Consider the following 20,573-nt stretch of genomic DNA (forward strand, 5'->3'; position numbering starts at 1 on the left):
CAGACGAGCTGCTACATCCTGCACAAGTTACAGTTCAGCAATTACACCTTTGAGTGCATTTAGAACCACTACCATAATCTAAGCACAACTGGATTAGTGCAGTAATCACCATGTCCTTAATTCTTTATATAAAAATGGGAAAATAGTTTAATGGATTTCAGATAATAAAAAGGGGGGGGGGGTCTGCTGTGCTAGTAATGTTCAGGTCCTTTATTTGAATTTTTGGAGAGGTTCTCAATATCTCTGTTTTGCTGGAATTTAGTTTTAGATAGTCGGTGGCCATTCACACCAACGAATAGAACAGATTACAAATACAATGTGAGTATGGATTGGGCAAGAGGTCAGAGATCAACCGAGTTTCAGTGCAGATATAGAAAGGCTTACACTCATCTGACTTAACAAAAAAACAGGGGTCTCATATACAGCTCAAAAAGCAGGGAGTACAACAGATTATACTGCTCCCAAAGTTTTTTGTATAGAATAAGCCCCAGTCAGCCTTCCCGCTGCACACGCTATATGTGTGAACCTGCTAGCCTCTTCCACTTGGTGTGAGATTCCCCTCCTATCAGGACATACTGGGAGGAGGTATCCAAGACTATTGGAGAAATAGTGGAGACACACATAGACTGTTCCCCCTTAGTGATGCTACTTTAAACATTTTCCCAAGACAATGCGGCGGCTAATGGCAGTGCTGATTCTGATAGGAAAACGCAGATTGTTGTACTCCTGAATGAGGGGCCGTCCTCCCAAGCTGAAGGACTAGCATATAGTGGAAAGACAGTGGAGGTGTACTCTAAGTGCCCGGTTCCCCCTAGAGACAGTTATGGACCACTCCGATATTACGTCGCCTGTCGGTCTACCAGTAACAATGAAGCATGATGGAACATACTGCTTTAACTGCTGTACCCACCCCTTTAGATACATTCTGACAATGTGATGGGAAGTGTGTATGGGCTTTTTCAATTTGCTGTGCACACTGACTGCTTATGATCTGCTTTACTCCATCATGTAAGAGTTAGTCCCTGAAATTGCCTGGGTCTATCCCATGAAGTGCAAGTAAAAAAAACACACACATACTCACCCACTCTTTCTCTCTCTCTCGTGCCTTTAAATGTTTTGTTTGCCTTTTTGTTTCAATCAGAAAACCTCAATAAACCCATGCTAAAAACAGCATTGGCATAGCCAATAAGTCTCGCCTTTGGGACCTTAGAAGTGTTTGGCCAGAGTTATTGGCTTTGCAAATTTCTTTCACGCTATGTTGAGGAGCATTTTAGCTGCTGTGAAGCATGCTGACATTTAATAATAAAAAAGTGTTATAAGCATTTTTTTTAACCTCCTATATAATCAAGAAGTCAACAGGAGAGTGGAGGTTAGGACTAGTACCTGCATTATATCACGAGCAGCGGATGGACACCAGGGGGAAATCGACAGATGCCAGATTCCAAGGGCAGAACGAGGTGGTGGTGTGCTGGTGCGGAGCTGATTCTCCGGTGTTGCTGAGTGATACTGAGATGATGCTGAGCTGGAGCCAAGTCATGCTGTGGTGCTGAGTCATACTGAGGGGGTGGTGCTGCACTTGTGCTCATGTAGTGCGGAGCTAGTGCTCAGGTGATGCTGAGTGGGTGCTGTGCTTGTGCACTGATGACGAGGTTGTGCTGATGCTGAGACAGTGCTGTGCTGATGCTGAGGTGGTGCTGTGGTGGTGCTCAGGTGATTCTGAGTCAAGAGGTGGTGCTGAATCATGCTGAGGTGGTGGTACTGAGCTGGTGCTCAAGTGGTGCTGTGCTGAGGTGATGCTGCGCTGATGCTGAAGTGGTGGTACTGCACTAATACTGAAGTGGTGCTGCATTGGTGCTGAATTGCTGCTGTGGTGGTGTTGCGCTGGTGCTGAGTGGGTGCCCCGGCATTATGCTGCCTCACTCGATGCCATTGGAACGGGAGGGAATGAAATGCTGTGTTTGTGCTTGGAGGGTGGGGGGGAGGGCTCCTAACGCGAAGCAGGATGGGACAAATAAAACAATAAAATAAGGACAAGTAGATAAAGCGCAGCACTCTTGAAACAGGTGCAGCGCTAAGTCAAAATATATTGAAGTCTCTTCATAAAAATAGAGGTGGGCGTGCCGCGCCGTGCAGAACAAAAGAAAGGTGTGGCTGCCATATTTAAAGATAATGCACGGCGTGAGTTATAAGGAAGGAGAGTGAAGAGAAGGTGAAAAGCAGTGTGAGGCACAAGGACGAAGAGGGAGGAAGAGAAGAGTGTGAGGCCGAAAGAAGAGTAAAGAGAGGAGCAGCATGAGGCACAAGGAAGGAGAGTGGGGAGAAGAGCTGCGTGAGGCTTAAGGTAGGAGAGTGAGGAGAAGAGCAACGTGATGCACAAGGAAGGAGAGTGAGGAGAAGAAGAGCAGAGTGAGGCTGAAGGAAGGATGAGGAGAAGAGCAGCGCGAGGTAGAACTAAGAGTGAGGAAAGAGCAGTGTGAGGCACAATGAAGGAGAGTGAGGAGAAGAGTTGCATGAGGCAGGAAAAAAGCATGAAGCACAAAGACGTAGAGAGGAGTGTGTGAGAGCGAGAGAGAGGTGTTAAATGATGGTACGAGAGAGAGGGAAAACGTTTCCTTAACAAAACAAATTAATAAAACAACAAAAACTGGACACATTTTACAGATACATTTTCAAAATGTTATAATGATTCGTGCCCTAGAGTGTTCGACCTCAAAATAAAGTCACTAGGCTCACAGCAACTTTACACTTCTAGTAATAAGACCCTTGACCCTGCTTGCAGGCAGGTCGCCCCCACACCGCTACCCGCCACCTGTCTGCCGGATTGCCTGGTTCCTGCCTCCTTGCTGACTGCCTCCTTGTTCCTGGGCTCTTTTTCCCTCCCCTTCGCTCTGCGCACCAGTTCCCCCCCGCCCCCCACTGCTCTCCACCCGGCCCTTCCCGCCGCTGCCTCCCTGCGGCCACGCCCCCCTGCATGCCCATTGCCTCCCGCTCCCGCCTCCCAGCTGCTCCTCCCTCCCAAGCCTTCTCAAATGCAGGCCGAGAAGCGTCCACGCCGAGAAGCGTCCGCACCGAAGGCACGCCTAAGGCAAGCCCCTCTGCGACCGTCCGCGCCTGGACCACGCCCAGCGCCAGAACCCCTGGACCCCGCGAATGCCACGACACCAGAATCCACTACGGCGCCAGCACCCTCCACGCACCCGACGCCGGCCGAAACCACACCTGCTTCCGGGCCGCCCGAAACGGACCCACGGACCCTTCTCCTGCCACACCTGCAGCTTCACTTGCGACAGAACCACCAAACCCCCAAGAGCTGGACTCCACCACCTCTGCTACATACTCCTGAACACCCGCACCGCATGCACACACGCCGTCGAGCTCTGGGATCTGCTCGACACCTCCGCCCCAGACGTGGCCTTCCTGACCGAGACCTGGTGGAACGACTCCTCGGCGCCCGACATCGCCATAGCCATCCCGGACGGCTACAAGATCACCCGCATGGATTGCGCCAACTGAATCGGAGGAGGAATAGCCATCGTCCACAAGTCCACCCTCAAGGTCGCCACCCACGCAGACGACAACCTCAACATCGCCGAATACCTGCACTTCCGGATACACACTGACCCCAACACCACCCTCAGAGGAACACTCATCTACAGACCTCCCGGACCCCGGGCTCAGTTCAGCTACTCCACTGCCGACCTCGCCAGCACTCACGCACTCGCGCACTCGCCTCCACGGACTACATCCTCCTCGGGGACCTGAACTTCCACCTCAAGAACAACGACGACGCCAACTTCGCCACCCTGATCGACAACCTCACCAACCTCGGCCTCAGAGGTCTGAGGCCGATTCTAACTAAAGACTACCACACGGGGAAAACAGAACGAACGCTATAAGACACATAGGACTTTTTGGAGAATAGGGCAGGATCACACTCTACTAACTTTTGTTTGTTTATTTTGTTTATTTTATCTCATCCACACGATGGTGGTTACTAATCGGCAATTCTATGTTATGATGTAATAAACATGTCACATTTGATTCACTCTTCATATCCCCCTGATGAAGGCTCGTGAAGCCAAAATGCATTGGGAGGAAGGAAAATATGCATGAAAGCTAAATGTGACTATAATGCATTATGGGAAAAGAAGTTTCTACCGACATCCGGAGAAATATGGTGTGAATAAAACACATTGAATGACTAAATAAAGTTAGAAGAACAAACACAGTATTATTATTTTTCGTTTAACTTGGCTGGATATACAGCACTTTTTACCTGTGCCAAGGCAGACAGCCTAAGGACCTTGGGACTGCTACTCCATAGACTAGATCTACAGGTACCACTTTTTAGGGTGCTGTATGGGTGGCCGCTTAATTTCTTAATTATGGACCACCACCAAAAAGTGAAGATAGATCTTACATCGGTCCTGAAGAATTGCCTTCTACTAGAATTAATGGCAAGAAACATGTTGACCTCAACAGCGCATTTCCCTGTGACCTTATAACAGGAGTGCACGCTATTCACGTTTTTAATCAGGAGAGTGGCCACATTCATTAAAATAGTTCTGGGTGGACCTCTACCTCCTGTTTTAACCTTACTTTTGACCTTTTCACATCTACACTCACTAGGGCCCTTACACACACTGCACCCTACGGCAAAGGAAAAAAGATCTCCGCCAAAAGGCCCCAACAAGGGTGCCTATCGGGTATTGCAGCGCCGACCCGATAAGGAGCAGACCCAATGATGAAGCAAGAAACCCCACTGATTGGGTGTATGAGGATCCCTTTCCGAAAGGAGGAAATCTCCTCCTGCCTCTAGTGAGTACTTTATATCTCACCACCTCTACCTCAACCGACAGTGTTCATTAGGAACAGCATACCACTCTGTTTTTGTATTATACTTAGGCCTGTATGCTGGACCTAGTTAAATGTAGCCCTTATTCCCCCCCCCTCTTTTGTACAAAAATTCTCCCAATGAGTAGCTCATGAGCTACTGGTAGCTCTCCTGTGACCTGCAAGTAGCTCCCATGTGTGCTGCCCAGTCAACCAAATTAGAAGCTTTTGCTTGGTTGAATTAATAAATGTGTACCAAAATTGTGAAGCATGTTTTTGAGAGGAATATGCATTTAGTTTCAGAAATGTTGGTTGAGGAAAAATGGATTTCCCAAAAATATTCAAAGCAGTTATTTGATTGATAAATCATGCAGCTTTGAAGAGACATGTTAGTGATATTATTACCACCTTCGTCCCAGGGGCATTGCAGCTGTGGCTGTCATGTATTATTCCCCCAGAGGCATTTCCGATTACTGTGAATCCTGCCTGGGATCACCACTAGTGTAATCTTGTCTGATGTGGTCATTATTGCAGCACAAATAAGAGTAGCTTGGGGTGCTTTTCTTTTAACATAAGTGGCTGGAGACCCCTGCACTATGCAGTGCTCTGGTAGAGAGCAAAGAGAAACACCCAACACTTGCAATAAGCCACATTTGTAAATATAGCTGATTCTCCTCACAAGTAGAATGATGTTGCTTTTGTGTACTGTAAGGCAACCGTGTGCAACGTATGAACAGTTGCAGTTTCAAATCACTGGATTACTGTATGTGTGTGTATGTGTGTGTATATATCTATATATATATATATATATCACCAAAGCCAGTTTTTTCCTAGCTACATTTTCCATTGTGAACACTCTGCTGCGTGTAATCTTTATTTCTGCCAGCCGACAGGAGCACCGTGCCATGATGCAAATACATGGATACCCCAACACCGGAATGAGTCATGGCTAGCTCCGTAGACGCTCAACATTTACTCTCACTCCAGGGATGGGCACACAGCAGTGGAAGACGTAGGCAAATGCACAGTGCTGTACATCCAATGCCGAAGAACAAAAATTGAGCATACAAAGATATCGCTTGTCTGGCTGCCCCAACAGTTACGTTTTCTCATGCTCTCTAGGGGCCCGATGTAGGTAAATCTGATTTACTGACTCTAGAATACCGAATTTTACCGATTCGGTATTCTAGATTCGGTAAATCAGATGTAGGAAAAAATTCGGTAATTTTTACCGAATCGGTATGATTCGGTAATTACCGAATCTGTATTTACCGATTCGGTAATTGCCATTGATTCCCATAGGAATCAATGTCAATTACCGAATCGGTAAATACCGATTCGGTAAAATTACCGAATTGTCAAGGGGGACAGGGTGTCACTTTGACACCCTGTTGCACCCCTGATTCTGGCTTGTGTGCCATGTGACACACATACATGCCCTTAGGGCATGTATGTGTGCCACATGGCACAGGTGCACATGCACAGATGTGCATGTACACAGGAATTCGTTATTTACCATGAAGTAGTATTTCATGGTAAATAACGAATTATTAAGGGCCTGTGGTACTGTATTCAGTGCCACCTACATTAAATTTACCGGTAAATTGTGAGCCCCCTACATGTCAAAAACCAAATACCGGTCGGTAACGCCCAAAATTGGCCGTTGCCGACCGGTATTTGGTGACCTACATCGGGCCCCTAGATTGCTGCAGCACTAGCTTAAGGGTTAGCTTAATCTTTGTGCCAGTTCACTAATATCTAGGCTCTGTCAAGCAGTTCTAACTACACGTAGCCCGTGACAACCTTATTAAATGTCTGCCATGTTTATGCAACACAGAAAGCGGGTTGCCATGCTAGTCCGTCTTCCATTTTCGGTGGAAACTCACAGAAATGAAAACATCAATAACAGCTCTTTCAAGAAGCGAGTAAAAAATAAGTTATGTAAGTCTCAGCCAAACACACTGACGCCTATGCCCAGCAGGAGAAAGGATGTGGTGTAACCTGCTGACTTTGGAACCAGTGAATCGGGTTTGAGTCTCTGCATCGGTAAATCTGTGCCATCCCAAAAAATCTAGAATGGAAATACACGTCGAATGTTAGTAAAATAGTGGCATAAGGAAATGAAATGAGGAATGCCAATAAGTAAGTCAAACAAAGCATTTACATGTTATGGAAGCCATAGGATAAGCGCGTACTCAACAATCCAACTGAGTATGAGCCGATGCAAGCAAAAAAAGTGCTCATCAAGTGTAATAAATAACATTAAGAGTTAGAGCACATGTAACAGGGGCAGTCCTCGTAGATTTATTGGTTACCAAAGGAGGCACAGCTAAGCATATTAGCCAAACAGAAGCAGACATTTAGGAAGGACATTAAAAGGAACCCATTAAAAATATGAGCGGTGCTTGAATCCCATATTATAGATACATCATGTCTCAAAGAGACTGCGTGCAAGGGCCGCCTAGGCGGGACCTAAAAATATGAGGGGTTGGGGGGGGGGCAGAATGGAGCCTTAGGTTATGCCACAATCCGTTAAACTGTACCCATTGTGACACTCAAGAAGGAACCATAACCATTTGGTGTCTACTACTCAAAAAGTCTTTCAGTCTGGCTAATGCTACCCCTTTGATGCCACAGCCTGTTAGCCTACTAGATAGAATATTGTGGTGGATGAAGTCAAAGGTTACAGAGAGTTCAAGGAGCGCTAAGGATCCCTGCCCCTGAGCATCCATCATTCGTCGTGGGTCATCCAAACTGTGGTCCACCACTAGTTTGGTGCTCCTCTCCTGTCTATAGCCGTTTCCAAAAGGATTTAATATATCTTGTGATTCTACAAATTCCATTAACTGCTGAAGAAACCATTTCTCCAACAATTTAAAAAAGTGTAGGAGGTGGCAAATGGGCCCAATATTATATCAATCAGTGGGATGGTGGTTTACTACAGCCCTTTTCCAGTCTTGAGGAACCATGCCAGTAGTCAAGGAGTGGTGAAAGACTGAAGTGAGTTGTGCAGCCACTCGGGGCACAAGTATGCGCATGGATGCAGCCCGAGTGCCAGCGGCTGAGATTAAGTCAAGCATTTCATCCATCACTTTTTTGTATACTTCAGTGTGTTGCTCAAAGTGAAACGGGAACAGGCATGCCCAGACATGGTTCCCATGCACACTGTGCTACTTGAACCAAGCTATACCTGGCTAATGAGCCCTAATAAGGGCGAAACAGGCCCTAGGTTGCTTGTTTTCTGGTTCAGGGAGGACTTAGCCTGGCAGTTCGGCTGGACTGTTCTCATTGGCGCAGGGTCAAGAACTGATTTGCAAATGGCTGGGTCCAAACTGAGGTGGTATGGTATGCAAAATAACAATGGACTGGAATGCGCCCGCGAGTAATTACCAGTGTCTGAAATGAATTCAAGTATTCCATCTAGCACTGTTATGTGTATACTTCATTGTTTCGTCCACAGTGGAATAGGTATGCCCAGACAAGGGTTCCGTGCACACTGTGTCACTGGAACCAAGCAATACATGGCCGATGAGCTCTAATAAGGGTGAAACTAGTTCTGGGTTGCTGGTTTTCTTTTTCAGGGAGAACTTGGCCTGGCAGTTTGGGCTGAAGTAATGCTTTGTGAGCATGTAAACAGATGTTCATGTAGCAGCATTACAGATGTTAGCTAACATTTCTCAGAAAAGTCTTTGTTCCCCTCATTTTTACAAGTAGTGTATGCTTGAGAAATATTTGTTAGAATGTTTCCCTCTACCTTTACACAAATTTAAAATTCATTTAGAAATCCACCCAGCAATGGATGGTTAAATTGCGATTAACCCCTCTATTGTTGACATTTGAAAGTTATCTCATTTTATGAATATTCAATTTATAACATTCAAAGTAGGTGTCGGGGCTGAGTTTTAGTATTATGGTTTATGTGCCATTTTGGGGTAATGAAGTTGGAGACCTCAACACTTCTCTTGTGTCTATCTGCCCGACCTTGTAAAAGTGCATTCGCTGCACGCAAGCTGCCATGCTTCGCAATGTGCCTTCTGTCGTGGCACAGAGCGGAAATCTGTGCACTCTTTGAACAATTTGTTCTACAAATTCTTTTCATTACTGAAATATGTCTATTCCCTGATAAGTCTCCTACTTTTGATGAACTAGTCCCTCAAAGCTGTATAGTCTTTTGATGTTTTAACAGTCGAGGTGTATTTTATTTATGTTCCTCAGTATTACTTGGCAGTTGTAATCTATGGATGGAAAATCCTTTAGGTCTCTCGCGTCACTTTAAACAAAATAAGGAAGTGCTTTAACTACATTTGTTATCTGGAGAGCCTACTCAACAATCTGGTCATGGGTGTGGCTTGCCTGCACACCACGATGACTGCGTGAATGCCGTGCTCTGTACCAAAGTCAGGTTCAAACCCCAACCGCAAACATGGGATATGAGAACCCGCAACAAAAACTATTACAAACAATAAAAGATTCCTCCATCATTAACCTCTCTCCTAAAATACTTACCACTGATGAAACATCTGTCCTTGAACTTGGGATAAAGTTTGTTCCTAGCACAAACACAGATATTGTCAAATTAAAAATAGAAGCCCAAGATCTGTTCCGAAAAGTCAGATTGAAAGCCTTCTTTCATGATAAAGAGAATAACAGGACACCAGAACCATCAAATCTCTCAAACAAGTCAACTTTCACTCCCACACCACAAATGGTTCCAAAACAAATTTTGGCATTCGAGCAAGTAGTTCTCTCCTCACTCACGCAGTTAGGAAAACAAAAACATTACTACAAAAGAAATATCACAAAAGACCAACAGTTGGCCATTAAACAACTCAGTGCAGACACATCAATAGTGGTCAAGCCGGCTGACAAAGGGGGCGCCTTAGTGCTATGGCAAAAAGAAAAATATGTAGAGGAGGCAAAAAGTCAAATAGAAAACACGGAATGGTACAGGAAGTTAACTGAAGATCCATCCAACATGATCCAATATGAAATTCAAATACAACTGAAGCAAGGTTTGGATGAAGGCATATTAGGCCCAAAAGAATTTGACTACTTGAGTAAGAAAAATCCGCGAACACCGGTGATTTATTTCTTACCCAAAGTACATAAAAACTTACAACACCCGCCCGGAAGACCGATAGTCTCCGGGTGTGACTCTATCCTAGAGCCACTCGCAAAATATGTCGATGTGTTCCTGAAACCATTCATGTGTGAGGTTAGGTCATACATAAAAGATACAGCAGACTTTATCACTAAAATTGAAAGTTCACCCTTTGATGACCAACAAGAATTAATGGTGACATTCAATGTCAATTCATTATATACACAAATTCCCCAAGAGGAGGGACTTGAAGCCATCGAATTCTTTCTAGACACAAGGCCCAGACCCCATAGAGTTCCAACAAAATTTATAATCGAACTAGCAAGCTTGGCTTTAAAACGAAATTTTTTCAGATTTATGGAAACTTTTTACATGCAGGTGAAGGGCACCGCCATGGGGTGTCCTTATGCACCGGAGATGGCGGTGCTCTTCATGGCATTGTATGAAGAACGATTCATCTTTCAGAACAATCCATATGGCGCACATATCGTCAGATGGTATCGTTATATTGATGACGTCTGGTGCCAGTGGCGAGGGACCGAGACTCAATTGATAGAGTTCCACGAATGGTTAAATGCCAGACACACTGATATTAAATTCAGCATGGCCAACAGTAACACACGATTAACATTTCTGGATGTAGAAGTGTTTCATGAAAACAGTGAGTTAGCCACAACTCTATACCGTAAAAAAACAGATAGGAACAGCATTCTCCACTATCGGAGCTTTCATCCACAGAGTCTGAAACAAAACTTACCTTACAGTCAGTTGCTTCGAATTAGACGCAACTGTTCCAGAAAAGAAGACTATCTAATAAATGCAGAAGTCTTGTGTGATCAACTCTCCAGAAGAGGATACCCTAAAAAAATGCTAAAACATGCGACCAAACGCGCATGGTTCACGCCCAGGGAAAATTTACTAATAAAAAAAGACAAAAAGCCACTAGAACAACTGGTATGTGTGACCACATACGGCCCACTGACCAACGAATTCAAATCAATAATCTTGAAAAATTGGCATTTATTGTCCAACTTGAATATCCCATTTCCCAAACCGATGTTTGCACTGAGAAAAAACAAAAGCATAGGACAGCAAATAATAAGGGCTGACTTGAGTATCCCCCAAATGAAGAGTGACTTACGCTCATTATGGAAGTTTGATCCAGTGAAGGGCCATCATAAGTGTGGAACCTGTATATCGTGCGCAAGCACTATTGAAGGTTCTTTGTTTGAACACAACACCATTAGATGGACTCACACAGAGTTCACTAATTGTAAAAGCAAAAACATTATCTATGTGATTATTTGTCCTTGCGACAAACTGTATATGGGTAAAACCACACAACAAATCACACAAAGATTGGCGCAACACCGATCAAGGATCAAACAAAAGGTATTGAATGCACCAATGGTCCAACACTGCATCGATCAAGGCCACTCAGAAAAAGATTTAAAATGGTCAGTATTGTCAAAAATAAAGGCTCCCCTACGAGGTGGAAATGTTGAAGCGCTACTACTACAGAGAGAAGCATATCTGATTTTAAAATATGACTGCGTGAGTACAGGTTTGAATGAATACGGAGAATGCTATAATCTGTAAACGGGCCGCATGTAACTTTGACCACTGTCATAAGTTTGCCTTTTATTACATGAAAAACAACACTCCACGGACTTAATGAAGCTTTTGGACTACACGTCCCAGAAGTGTTAAATTAAATGTCCTCTTGATCAATTGAAGTTCGAAACTACATGTCCCAGAAGCAGCACGTCACATGACAAGCCTTAAGGAATCATGTGACCGCAATAGTCACTCACACGAGTGATTCTGTGGCAGATAGAAGCAGCACTGAAAGTTGCAGGTAAAACGCCGCGCACGCCCGCTTAATAAAAATAGCATGAGTATGCAGGGTACAGAAAGTACAATATATTTTTCATTTCTGTATCCGCACCACAGGCGGCAACCCTCAATTAAGACTGTAAAGGGCAGCACCCCACCTACTGAATAACCCAGCATTCGGCATGCTCCTGAATCGAACGAAGTAAGTTTATGCAACTTTTGCAAACTTCACATGACATGTACCATAAATGTGGGAAACACGTTTTGCTAAGATATGATCCCCCTCACCTTCGCAGATAAACGGTGAATTGTAAATAAAGTAAGAAGAGGTGGCGGATTCCACTTCCCCTTCAACCTCGTCTGGGAATAGCATGGTGCACCGCGCCCTGGCAAATAACCAAAAGTAAGTGCATATTATCTGGGCGGCCAGCCCACGAGCCTTACCTGCCTAAATATATTTTTAAACTATGGGAACTAAAAAAAGCGCGCCATTATTGTTACAGATATTAACCAACTGCCAAAACAAACAACAAGAAACATCGACTGGAAGACATGTATCACCCCTAACTCATGTGAGTCACGGCTTTTAATTTCTTTAGAAAACAACTAACACATAGTCCCCGTGAACAACAAACAGAAACAATTGAATTGTTTGTATTGCAGAACACAGGGAATTTGTTCAGCCAAGATCCCTTAAGGAATGGATCAAACCAGCATAAAATTCTACGATAAGGTAACAATAACTCGCTATATCGTATTAACCAGTGACGATGCTAATAAAGGTCCCATACTAAATAAGCCCTTCCGCTTATGCCCAAACAGGTACCCAACTCAAAGCCCTGAAGAAGAGCCCGATAAATAAAATACGGACTCGGAAACGCGTCGGCTTCTCACACATTCGCTTGAATTTCGAATGTTTTTTTCTTTCATATAAGGCTTGTTTAATGTGTCATATGAAATAAACTGAACATAATATGAATCGCATGCCTGTATGATACCAGACCAGAGCGTTAATGAAAATTGTACTAGAGTGGTCTGGTTGTAATAGGTAGTAGGGTACTATCATAAGAAATGACTTTTCTGATCTGTTCGGTCAAAAGTGCTTAATGTTTTGTCTTTTTGTTTTGTAATAATTGTGTTTGACATCTGTAAATATATCGTTTTGAGTACTTGTAAATATATGCCTCGGTGCAGGACAACGAGTAAACCGCGGACTTTTTGCTAAATTAAAAAAAACTTCTATCTAATTTTTCATATTCAAAAAAAAGTGAAGCGCCCAAGGATTGAATCACTTAGGGTGCAATTCTGCTCTAAAAAATAAAGTTGCAGAATTGAAAAACAGTGACCGGGTCTCCTCTTTTCTTAAAAAATTGTATATGTTGTCCAACCCGGCCACAGTGCAGGACACAACCCCATGTGCTAAAAAAGTGCTCTGTACCACAGCGCCACCAACTGTGATGATTTCCCCTTTCTGCCCACAAAGAGGAATTGTGATTGTATTTAGTGCTTACTACCCCATATGTGGTGTTGAAGAGCTACACTGCAAGTAGCACGCGACTCCGGAACACAAGATTAGTGGTTAATCCAGTGGTTATTTTTGGGTATTGTGATTAGTCACATGCTCTCCAGAAAAAAATTGCATGCATGTATTCCAGTTACTTTGTGATAGATTATACAATACCTGTTAGATGTGATCATTAGACAGGCTAGGTGGTTTCAGGTGAATGTTTGGTGAGATAAGCTGCTCGAGATCTCGAGCTGCAGATTTCCCACCCCAGAACGCTCCCCAGACCCCCTTGAGTAGGCCCTCTGCACACCGGCAGGGCCCCCCGCACTGCACCATCTGCACCAGAAGCTATTTGCATGGCGCCCAAGAGGCACTACCCCAGCAAGCCGATCGCAGCTCCTTCTCTTCCACGCCATAAGCACAAATACAGACAAGCTCTGTTCAGTTTTTCTACCATTTTGTTGACTTCAACCAGTGTGCCTTTGGCATCCATTTTTTAATGTATCCAAGGAAACCAACTAGTTTCAAGCCTTGTAATACCTGACGGTTGAGGGTGTACACTTACATTCAATGATTGGGGCAGTGTTTTATACTACTCCACCTGGCATTTTACCGCTAATTTCTTGTGCTTTCTTCCACCTGGCATTTTATTTTGTATTTTTGTTGTTTTTCAGTTTTCAGGCGTTCCTTGCGCTCCTTGTGCCCTCTGTGCCCCCCCCGCTCCCAGCCGCTGATCCCCTGCGGCCCGTCCCCTTTTGCCTTCTGTGTCCCGTGCCCTCGCCCATTGGCCGCCCCGCTCCCGCCTCCCAGCTGCTCCTCCCTCCCACTTCGCCTCTTATGGAGGTCGCCGTGCGGAAGTGCAGCGGACACGCCGCTGGCGCGCCGAAGGTGCGCCAAAGGCCAGCCCGTCTGCGCCCATCCGCGCCTAGACCGCGCCCAGCGCCAGAACCCCTGGACCCCGCGTCCGCCCCAACGCCAGACTGCACTACGACTCAAGCACCCTCCACGCACTCAACACCGGACGGGACCACCCCTGCTACCAGGCCATCCAGAAGCCCACCCAAGGGCCCCTCACATGCTGGAACTGCAGCTTCACCAGCATCCAGCCCGCCAAACCACCATCCAGAGAACCCAACCACCTCAGATGCATCCTCCTCAACACCCGCTCCGCTCGCAAGCACGCCATCGAACTTTGGGACCGCCTAGATTCTACATCCCCCGACGTCGCCTTCCTGACGGAGACCTGGCTGAACGCCACCTCAGCGCCAGACATCGCCATGGCCATCCCACAAGGCTACAAGATCTCCCGCAGAGACCGTGTCAACGGAGTTGGAGGGGGAATCGCCATCGTCCACAAAGATACCCTCAGAATCTTGACCAACACCGGTGACACCCTCACCACTGCCGAACACATGCACTTCCAGATCCACACCGACCCCAACACGACCCTCAGAGGAACACTCATCTACAGACCACCCGTACCATGACCACAGTTCAACGACACCATCGCCGACCTCATCAGCACCCACGCCCTCGCCTCCACGGACTACATCCTCCTAGGTGACCTTAACTTCCACCTCGAGAACATAACGACACCAACTCCACCGCCCTGATTGACAATCTCGCCAACCTCGGACTCAAACAGCTCGTGACGACCCCCACCCATGCCGCCGGATGCACGCTGGACCCCATCTTCTCCGCAAGCCCCCACGTCTCCTTCAACCACTGCACCGTACCCCACTGGACCGACCACAGATGCGCCCACTTCACCTTCAAGAAACCCACCACAAACCACCGCACCCAACAGTTGCCACGCCGCTGCTAGGGCAAGGTCACCGAGGACCAACTGACAACCACCCTCGCCCTGAGTCCACCCGCTTACCCCATCGACCCCGACACCGCCGTGACCAACCTCAAACAGTGGATCAACGGCTGCGCCAACGTCCTCGCCCCTCTCAAGATCTCCACAACAACAAGAAAGCCACCTGGTTCACCGAAGACCTCCGGACATCCAAGCGCACCTGCCGGAAGCCGGAGAAGAAATGGCTCCACGACTGAACACCAGACAGCCACACAGCCCACAAGACCACCAAGAGGACCGCCTTCAAGGACCGCCTAGACAACAACGCACACAACACCAAATAGCTCTTCAGCATCGTAAAAGAACTCTCCAACCCTAGCTCCAACACCAACGACATTCCACCATCACAGGACCTGTGCGACTCCCTGGCCACCTTCATTCACCGCAAGATCACCGACATCCACGACAGCTTCAACTCTGACACCCCCGCACCCACCACCGAGACCACCACCCCCGCGAACTCCACCCGCACCAGCCGCCTGACCACCTGGCCCACCGTCAGCGACGAAGACACCATCAAAACCATGAACTCCATCCACTCCGGATCCCCATCCGACCACTGCCCTCACCACGTTTTCAACAAAGCCAGCACAACCATCGCACCCCACCTCCGGAAAGCAATCAACATCTCCTTCGAGACAGCCACCTTCCCGGAAAGCTGAAAGCACGCCGAGATCAACGCCCTACTGAAGAAACCCAAGGCGGACCCCAAGGACCTCAAGAACTTCCTGCCCATCTCCCTGCTCCCGTTTCCGGCAAAAGTGACAGAGAAGATTGTCAACAAACAGCTAACCCGCTACCTCGAAGACAACCACATCCTGTACCCTTCCCAATCCGAGACCGCCCTCATCGCCGCCACCGATGACATCAGGATCCTGATGGACAAGGGAGAAACAGCCGCCCTCATCCTCCTGGACCTATCAGCAGCCTTCGACACGGTCTGCCACCGCACCTTATCAACACGCCTCCACGATGCCGGAATCCAAGAGAAGGCCCTGGCCTGGACCACATCCTTCCTCTCCGGCAGAACCCAGAGCGTCCGCCTCCCACCCTTCCGCTCAAAAACCACCGAGATCATCTGCAGCGTCTCTCACGGATCCTCCCTCATCCCGACGCTGTTCAATATCTACATGGCACCGCTCGCCCACGTCGCACGACAACATAGCCTCAACATCATCTCCTACGCCGACGACACCCAGCTGATCATCTCCCTCACCAAAGACCCCCACACCGCCAAAGCCAACCTCCACAGAGGAATGAAGGCCGTCGCCGACTGGATGAAGGACAGCAGACTGAAGCTGAACTCAGACAAGACGGAGGTCCTCATCCTCGACCCACCCCATCAGCCTGGGACGACTCCTGGTGGCCCACATCGCTAGGCACTGCCCCGGAACCCACCGACCACGCACGCAACCTGGGGGTCACCCTCGACTCCGCCCTCTCCATGACCAAGCAAGTCAACGCCGTCTCCGCGTCCTTCTTCAACACCCTCCGAATGCTCCACAGGATCTTCAAATGGATCCCCACCCCGACACGAGAAAAACTGTCACCCAGGCCCTGGTCACCAGCAGACTCGACTGCGGGAACGCCCTCTACTCAGGAACAACAACCAAGCTCCTGAGACGACTACAACGAATCCAGAACGCCTCGGCACGACTGATCCTCGACGTCCCCGACGCAGCCACATCACACCCCATCTGAGAGGCCTACACTGGCTCCCCGTCAACAAGAGGATCACCTTCAAACTCCTCATCCACGCACACAAAGCGCTACACAACATCGGACCTACATACCTCAACGACCGACTCAGCTTCCACACCCCCACCCGCAGCCTCCGCTCTGCCACCCTCGCCCTCGCCTCAGTCCCTCATATCCGGAAAACCACTGGCGGCGGCAGATCCTTCTCCTACCTCGCCGCCAAGACCTGGAACGCTCTCTCTACCAGCCTACGACAGACCCAGAACCTGCTGGCCTTCAGAAGACTCCTCAAGACCTGGCTCTCCGATCAGTAGCAGCCCCCCCGCCACCCCTCAGCGCCTTGAGACCCTCACGGGTATATAGCGCACTTTAGAAATGCAGTGATTGATTGATTGACTCCAGATGCTTGCTTGGTATGGACCAAACGGCTTAGATTATTACAGCTCTGAGAAGTAGATTCCTGTCATGCCACCAGGTGCAGTGTACTGGGAGTTTATGAACAGGAGAGCGCTAGGATGCAGGTGTACCCAAAGGCTTTTGTAAAATGGAGGTCATACGAAGTGCCACGCCTACCTCGGTTTGTCCATCACTTTGGCAACAAAAAAGATAATGTGCCGTTTAATACTGAAAGACAGTAGAGCAGGCCTAATCATTAGTAGTGTCCTCATTGCAGACCATAAATTAACCCCCAACTGTGGCAGATACTACTGCTTACTGCATTATGGTGCTTCTATTTTAGCTTTGTGCACATTTTATTCGTTTGTCTGTACATTTTAGTTATTCAGCACATAGGAGCACTTAGGGCAACCTTGGGTACCTCTTCTTGGATACTTGTGCCCACATTACGAGCGACCCCGTTAATTACTGTGTCAGAGCACAGCCCCCATCTTGCCATATGAGTGGGTGTTGTGCAAGGTGAGTTATGGAAGATCCTGAAAGAGGAGCTCCCACTCCTGGTTTCAGACTGACTGACCTGTAACTCCAAGGCACAGGTTTCCAGACTCTGGTGGCTGGTTCTCAGTAGCTTGCTGGTCTGATATTGCAGATTTCTTATGTGTTCAATACAATCAGCTCTAATTATGTTGATGTTTTGCTCCATTTAGGGTTCCCTCTGAGCTCTGTGATTGATTCACTTGCTTCATCATTCTTGTCATAAGTTCTGTATTGGTTTTCTACCATGTCTCCCTTCTATCGGGATCCACATTTTCATGTGGTGGTTGTTAATCTGCATTGTTGTTTACATGCAGGGATGGGCGTGGAGGTCTTGAGTACCCTGATCGGGGCTACCATCCAGGGCCAGATCGTTGGCGGCTACCACGCTGGCATGGCAGACTTGTGCAGAGCAAATAATGGCACCTTTGTCAATGGCACCCTCGAAAACATCACTCTGTTCAACAGCACCTCTGGGCTCACAGACACCCTGGAAAATACGGTGAGAGCAGCATGTCTGTTCACCCTGCTTCTCAGTGTTGTGCCCTTGCCTCCGATCCTTCTAAGTTACATTCTTTTTTTTCAACTCTTTTTTTTTATTGATAGCAGCATAAGTTATTAATACAGTTCAAACAATACTGCCAATATTGCAACAAAATATCTGTAATAAAATTATGTCCATCCCATATATTGCAAATATGTCATTTTTGAGGCTTAATTGCAAAAACTGTCCTGGTATGTTCTTCAGATCTCCTCCATCGACAAGCTCAGGGAGGGCGAGGTGCATATCCCTCCCCTGTACGCATTCCATCCTCCCCATCCCTGCTCCCACTTCTTGGGCCATCCCCTATTTACATAGACTGCCTTCTCAGCTACCATGGCCCAATCCTTATCTTTTCACCATTCAGCATGTGTTGGTGTAGGCTGCGGGTCCCTGATGTTTAACGACATTGCGCTTTGCAGTCATCATGCCTAGTGTCACCCAGTCTTGGTTTTTACCATAAAGCTCTGTGGCCTCCCATATATTGAGAAGGCATCTTTTGCGTTCAGGTGGTACAGGGGTCCCACATACCTGTGTGAACGAATGCATGATTGTCTTCCAGTAGTTTCTGATCTCAGAACAGTCCCATAAGATGTGGTAGAATGTGCCTGTTCCTTCACACTGACGCAAACACAGTGGGGAATCAACTTTTTCCATTCTAACCAGTGTTTCCTTGGGTAGGTAAGTTCTGTGGAGCACCTTGAGTTGGACAAATTGCAATCTAGAGGGTATTGCCACCTCCCACTGGGATTTCAAAGCTTCCTGCCAGTCCGTGTCATCTAGTTTCTCCCATGTCTTTTTGCCATCTCTCACTGAGGCCTTGCATTGGATCTGGCAAATTATTGATTAATTTTTGGTATGTTAAGGAGATTGCTTTACGGTCTATCCTTTCTGTGAGCAACCTGTCCTCTAATGGTGATTCTTCTGGGAGGGTCGTGCCCGCAGGGATCACTGCCATAAGTGCATGCCTGATCTGTATGTAGCTGAATGTTTCCATTGTAGCTATGTTGTATTGTTGTTGCAGCTTTTCGAATGGGATAACTTTCCCCTTTTCCCAGAGATCTTCCACCCTTGAGATTCTGATAAGATCCCATTTTTGGAATCCTTTACAGCTAATCAATCTACCCGGTTTCCCAGTTTCCCAAAGTGGGGTAAACTGTGTCAGTTTGTTATGCCAGCTCAGCTTCTTGTGTACTGTGTGCCATAGGTGAACCGTTCGTGCTGTAGGCCAGAGAGGCTTTTATTTGTTATGGCATATAAAGCTCGCGGGTCACCCCTTTCACCCAGGATGTAACGATCCATTCGAAATGCAGGGTCAGTATGAGGGCAGTGTGTCCAGTGGTTAACGACCATGAGCTGTGAAGCCCAGTAATACGCTTGTATGTGTGGGAGTGCTATTCCACCATTGTATCATCCCTTAACTAATTTATTGGTGGCTATGCGGGGTGGTATCCCTTCCCATAGCAGGTTACGTACTTCAGCATCTATTGCCTTAAAGTATGTCTGTAGTATACAGAATGGCGTGTTCTGGAGGTCATATAGAAATCTGGGTAATGTCATGATCTTCAAGAGTGCGGCACGCCCTAGTAACGTTAACGAGAGGGATCGCAAATGTTTGACATCCCTTCGTAGGCGTCTCAAGGGTTCCTGGAGGTTCCTATTCATAAACTCCTCTGGGTTCGTTGTGATGAAGATACCCAAATAGCGAAAACCGTCTGCCACCACCGTCACCCCGCACCCCTTGGGAATCCTTGGGGTGGACCATTGAGGACATATAAAATTGATTTGTTCCAATTTATCGTGTACCCAGAATATTTTCCAAAGTTTGGGAAAATGTTCATTATTCTGGCTAGGGAGCGTGTTGGTGATGCAATGTACAGCAGAATATCATCTGCGTATAATGATATACGGTCCTTCCAGTCCGCCGTCCAACGGAGTACCTGTATCATGGGGTCCCCACTTACTCACACCGCAAGAGGTTCTAGTACAAAAGCGAAGAGGATTGGCAACCGGGGGCATCCCTTTCATGTTCCTCGCCCAAGGGCTACGGTCGCTGATAGTCTAGCATTGACCACTACCTGTACCAGTGGTTTTGTGTACAGGAGGCGGCCCCAGGACCTGAATTTGGGGCCGAGCCCCATACGCTCTAGGAATGCAAAAAGAAAGGTCCATTCAATGGTGTCGAAGGCCACGCGGGCATCCAAGGAGAGGATGATGGCCTCCTCCTGTATGGTGTTTCTTCTTCCCAGTACCCCAATGGCGACGA

The 20,573-nt window shown here is 47.2% G+C and overlaps 1 protein-coding gene across 3 annotated transcripts in view; it reads left to right on the forward strand.

The window, feature by feature from the left end:
- Positions 1-20,573, forward strand: part of LOC144768212 (sodium-dependent lysophosphatidylcholine symporter 1-B-like) — a 122,355-nt gene that overhangs the window by 24,909 nt on the left and 76,873 nt on the right. For 2 of the 3 annotated variants that reach the window (XM_078651701.1, XM_078651702.1), the window contains one exon: positions 18,084-18,268. The exons of the other annotated variant lie outside the window; for it this stretch is intronic. In XM_078651701.1, coding sequence (XP_078507827.1) covers positions 18,084-18,268 — 185 coding nt within the window. The remainder of the gene's footprint in view (positions 1-18,083; positions 18,269-20,573) is intronic. 3 annotated transcript variants of the gene reach the window in all.

This window comes from Lissotriton helveticus, chromosome 7 (genome assembly GCF_964261635.1).
Source record: "Lissotriton helveticus chromosome 7, aLisHel1.1, whole genome shotgun sequence".
Lineage (NCBI taxonomy): Eukaryota > Metazoa > Chordata > Amphibia > Caudata > Salamandridae > Lissotriton > Lissotriton helveticus.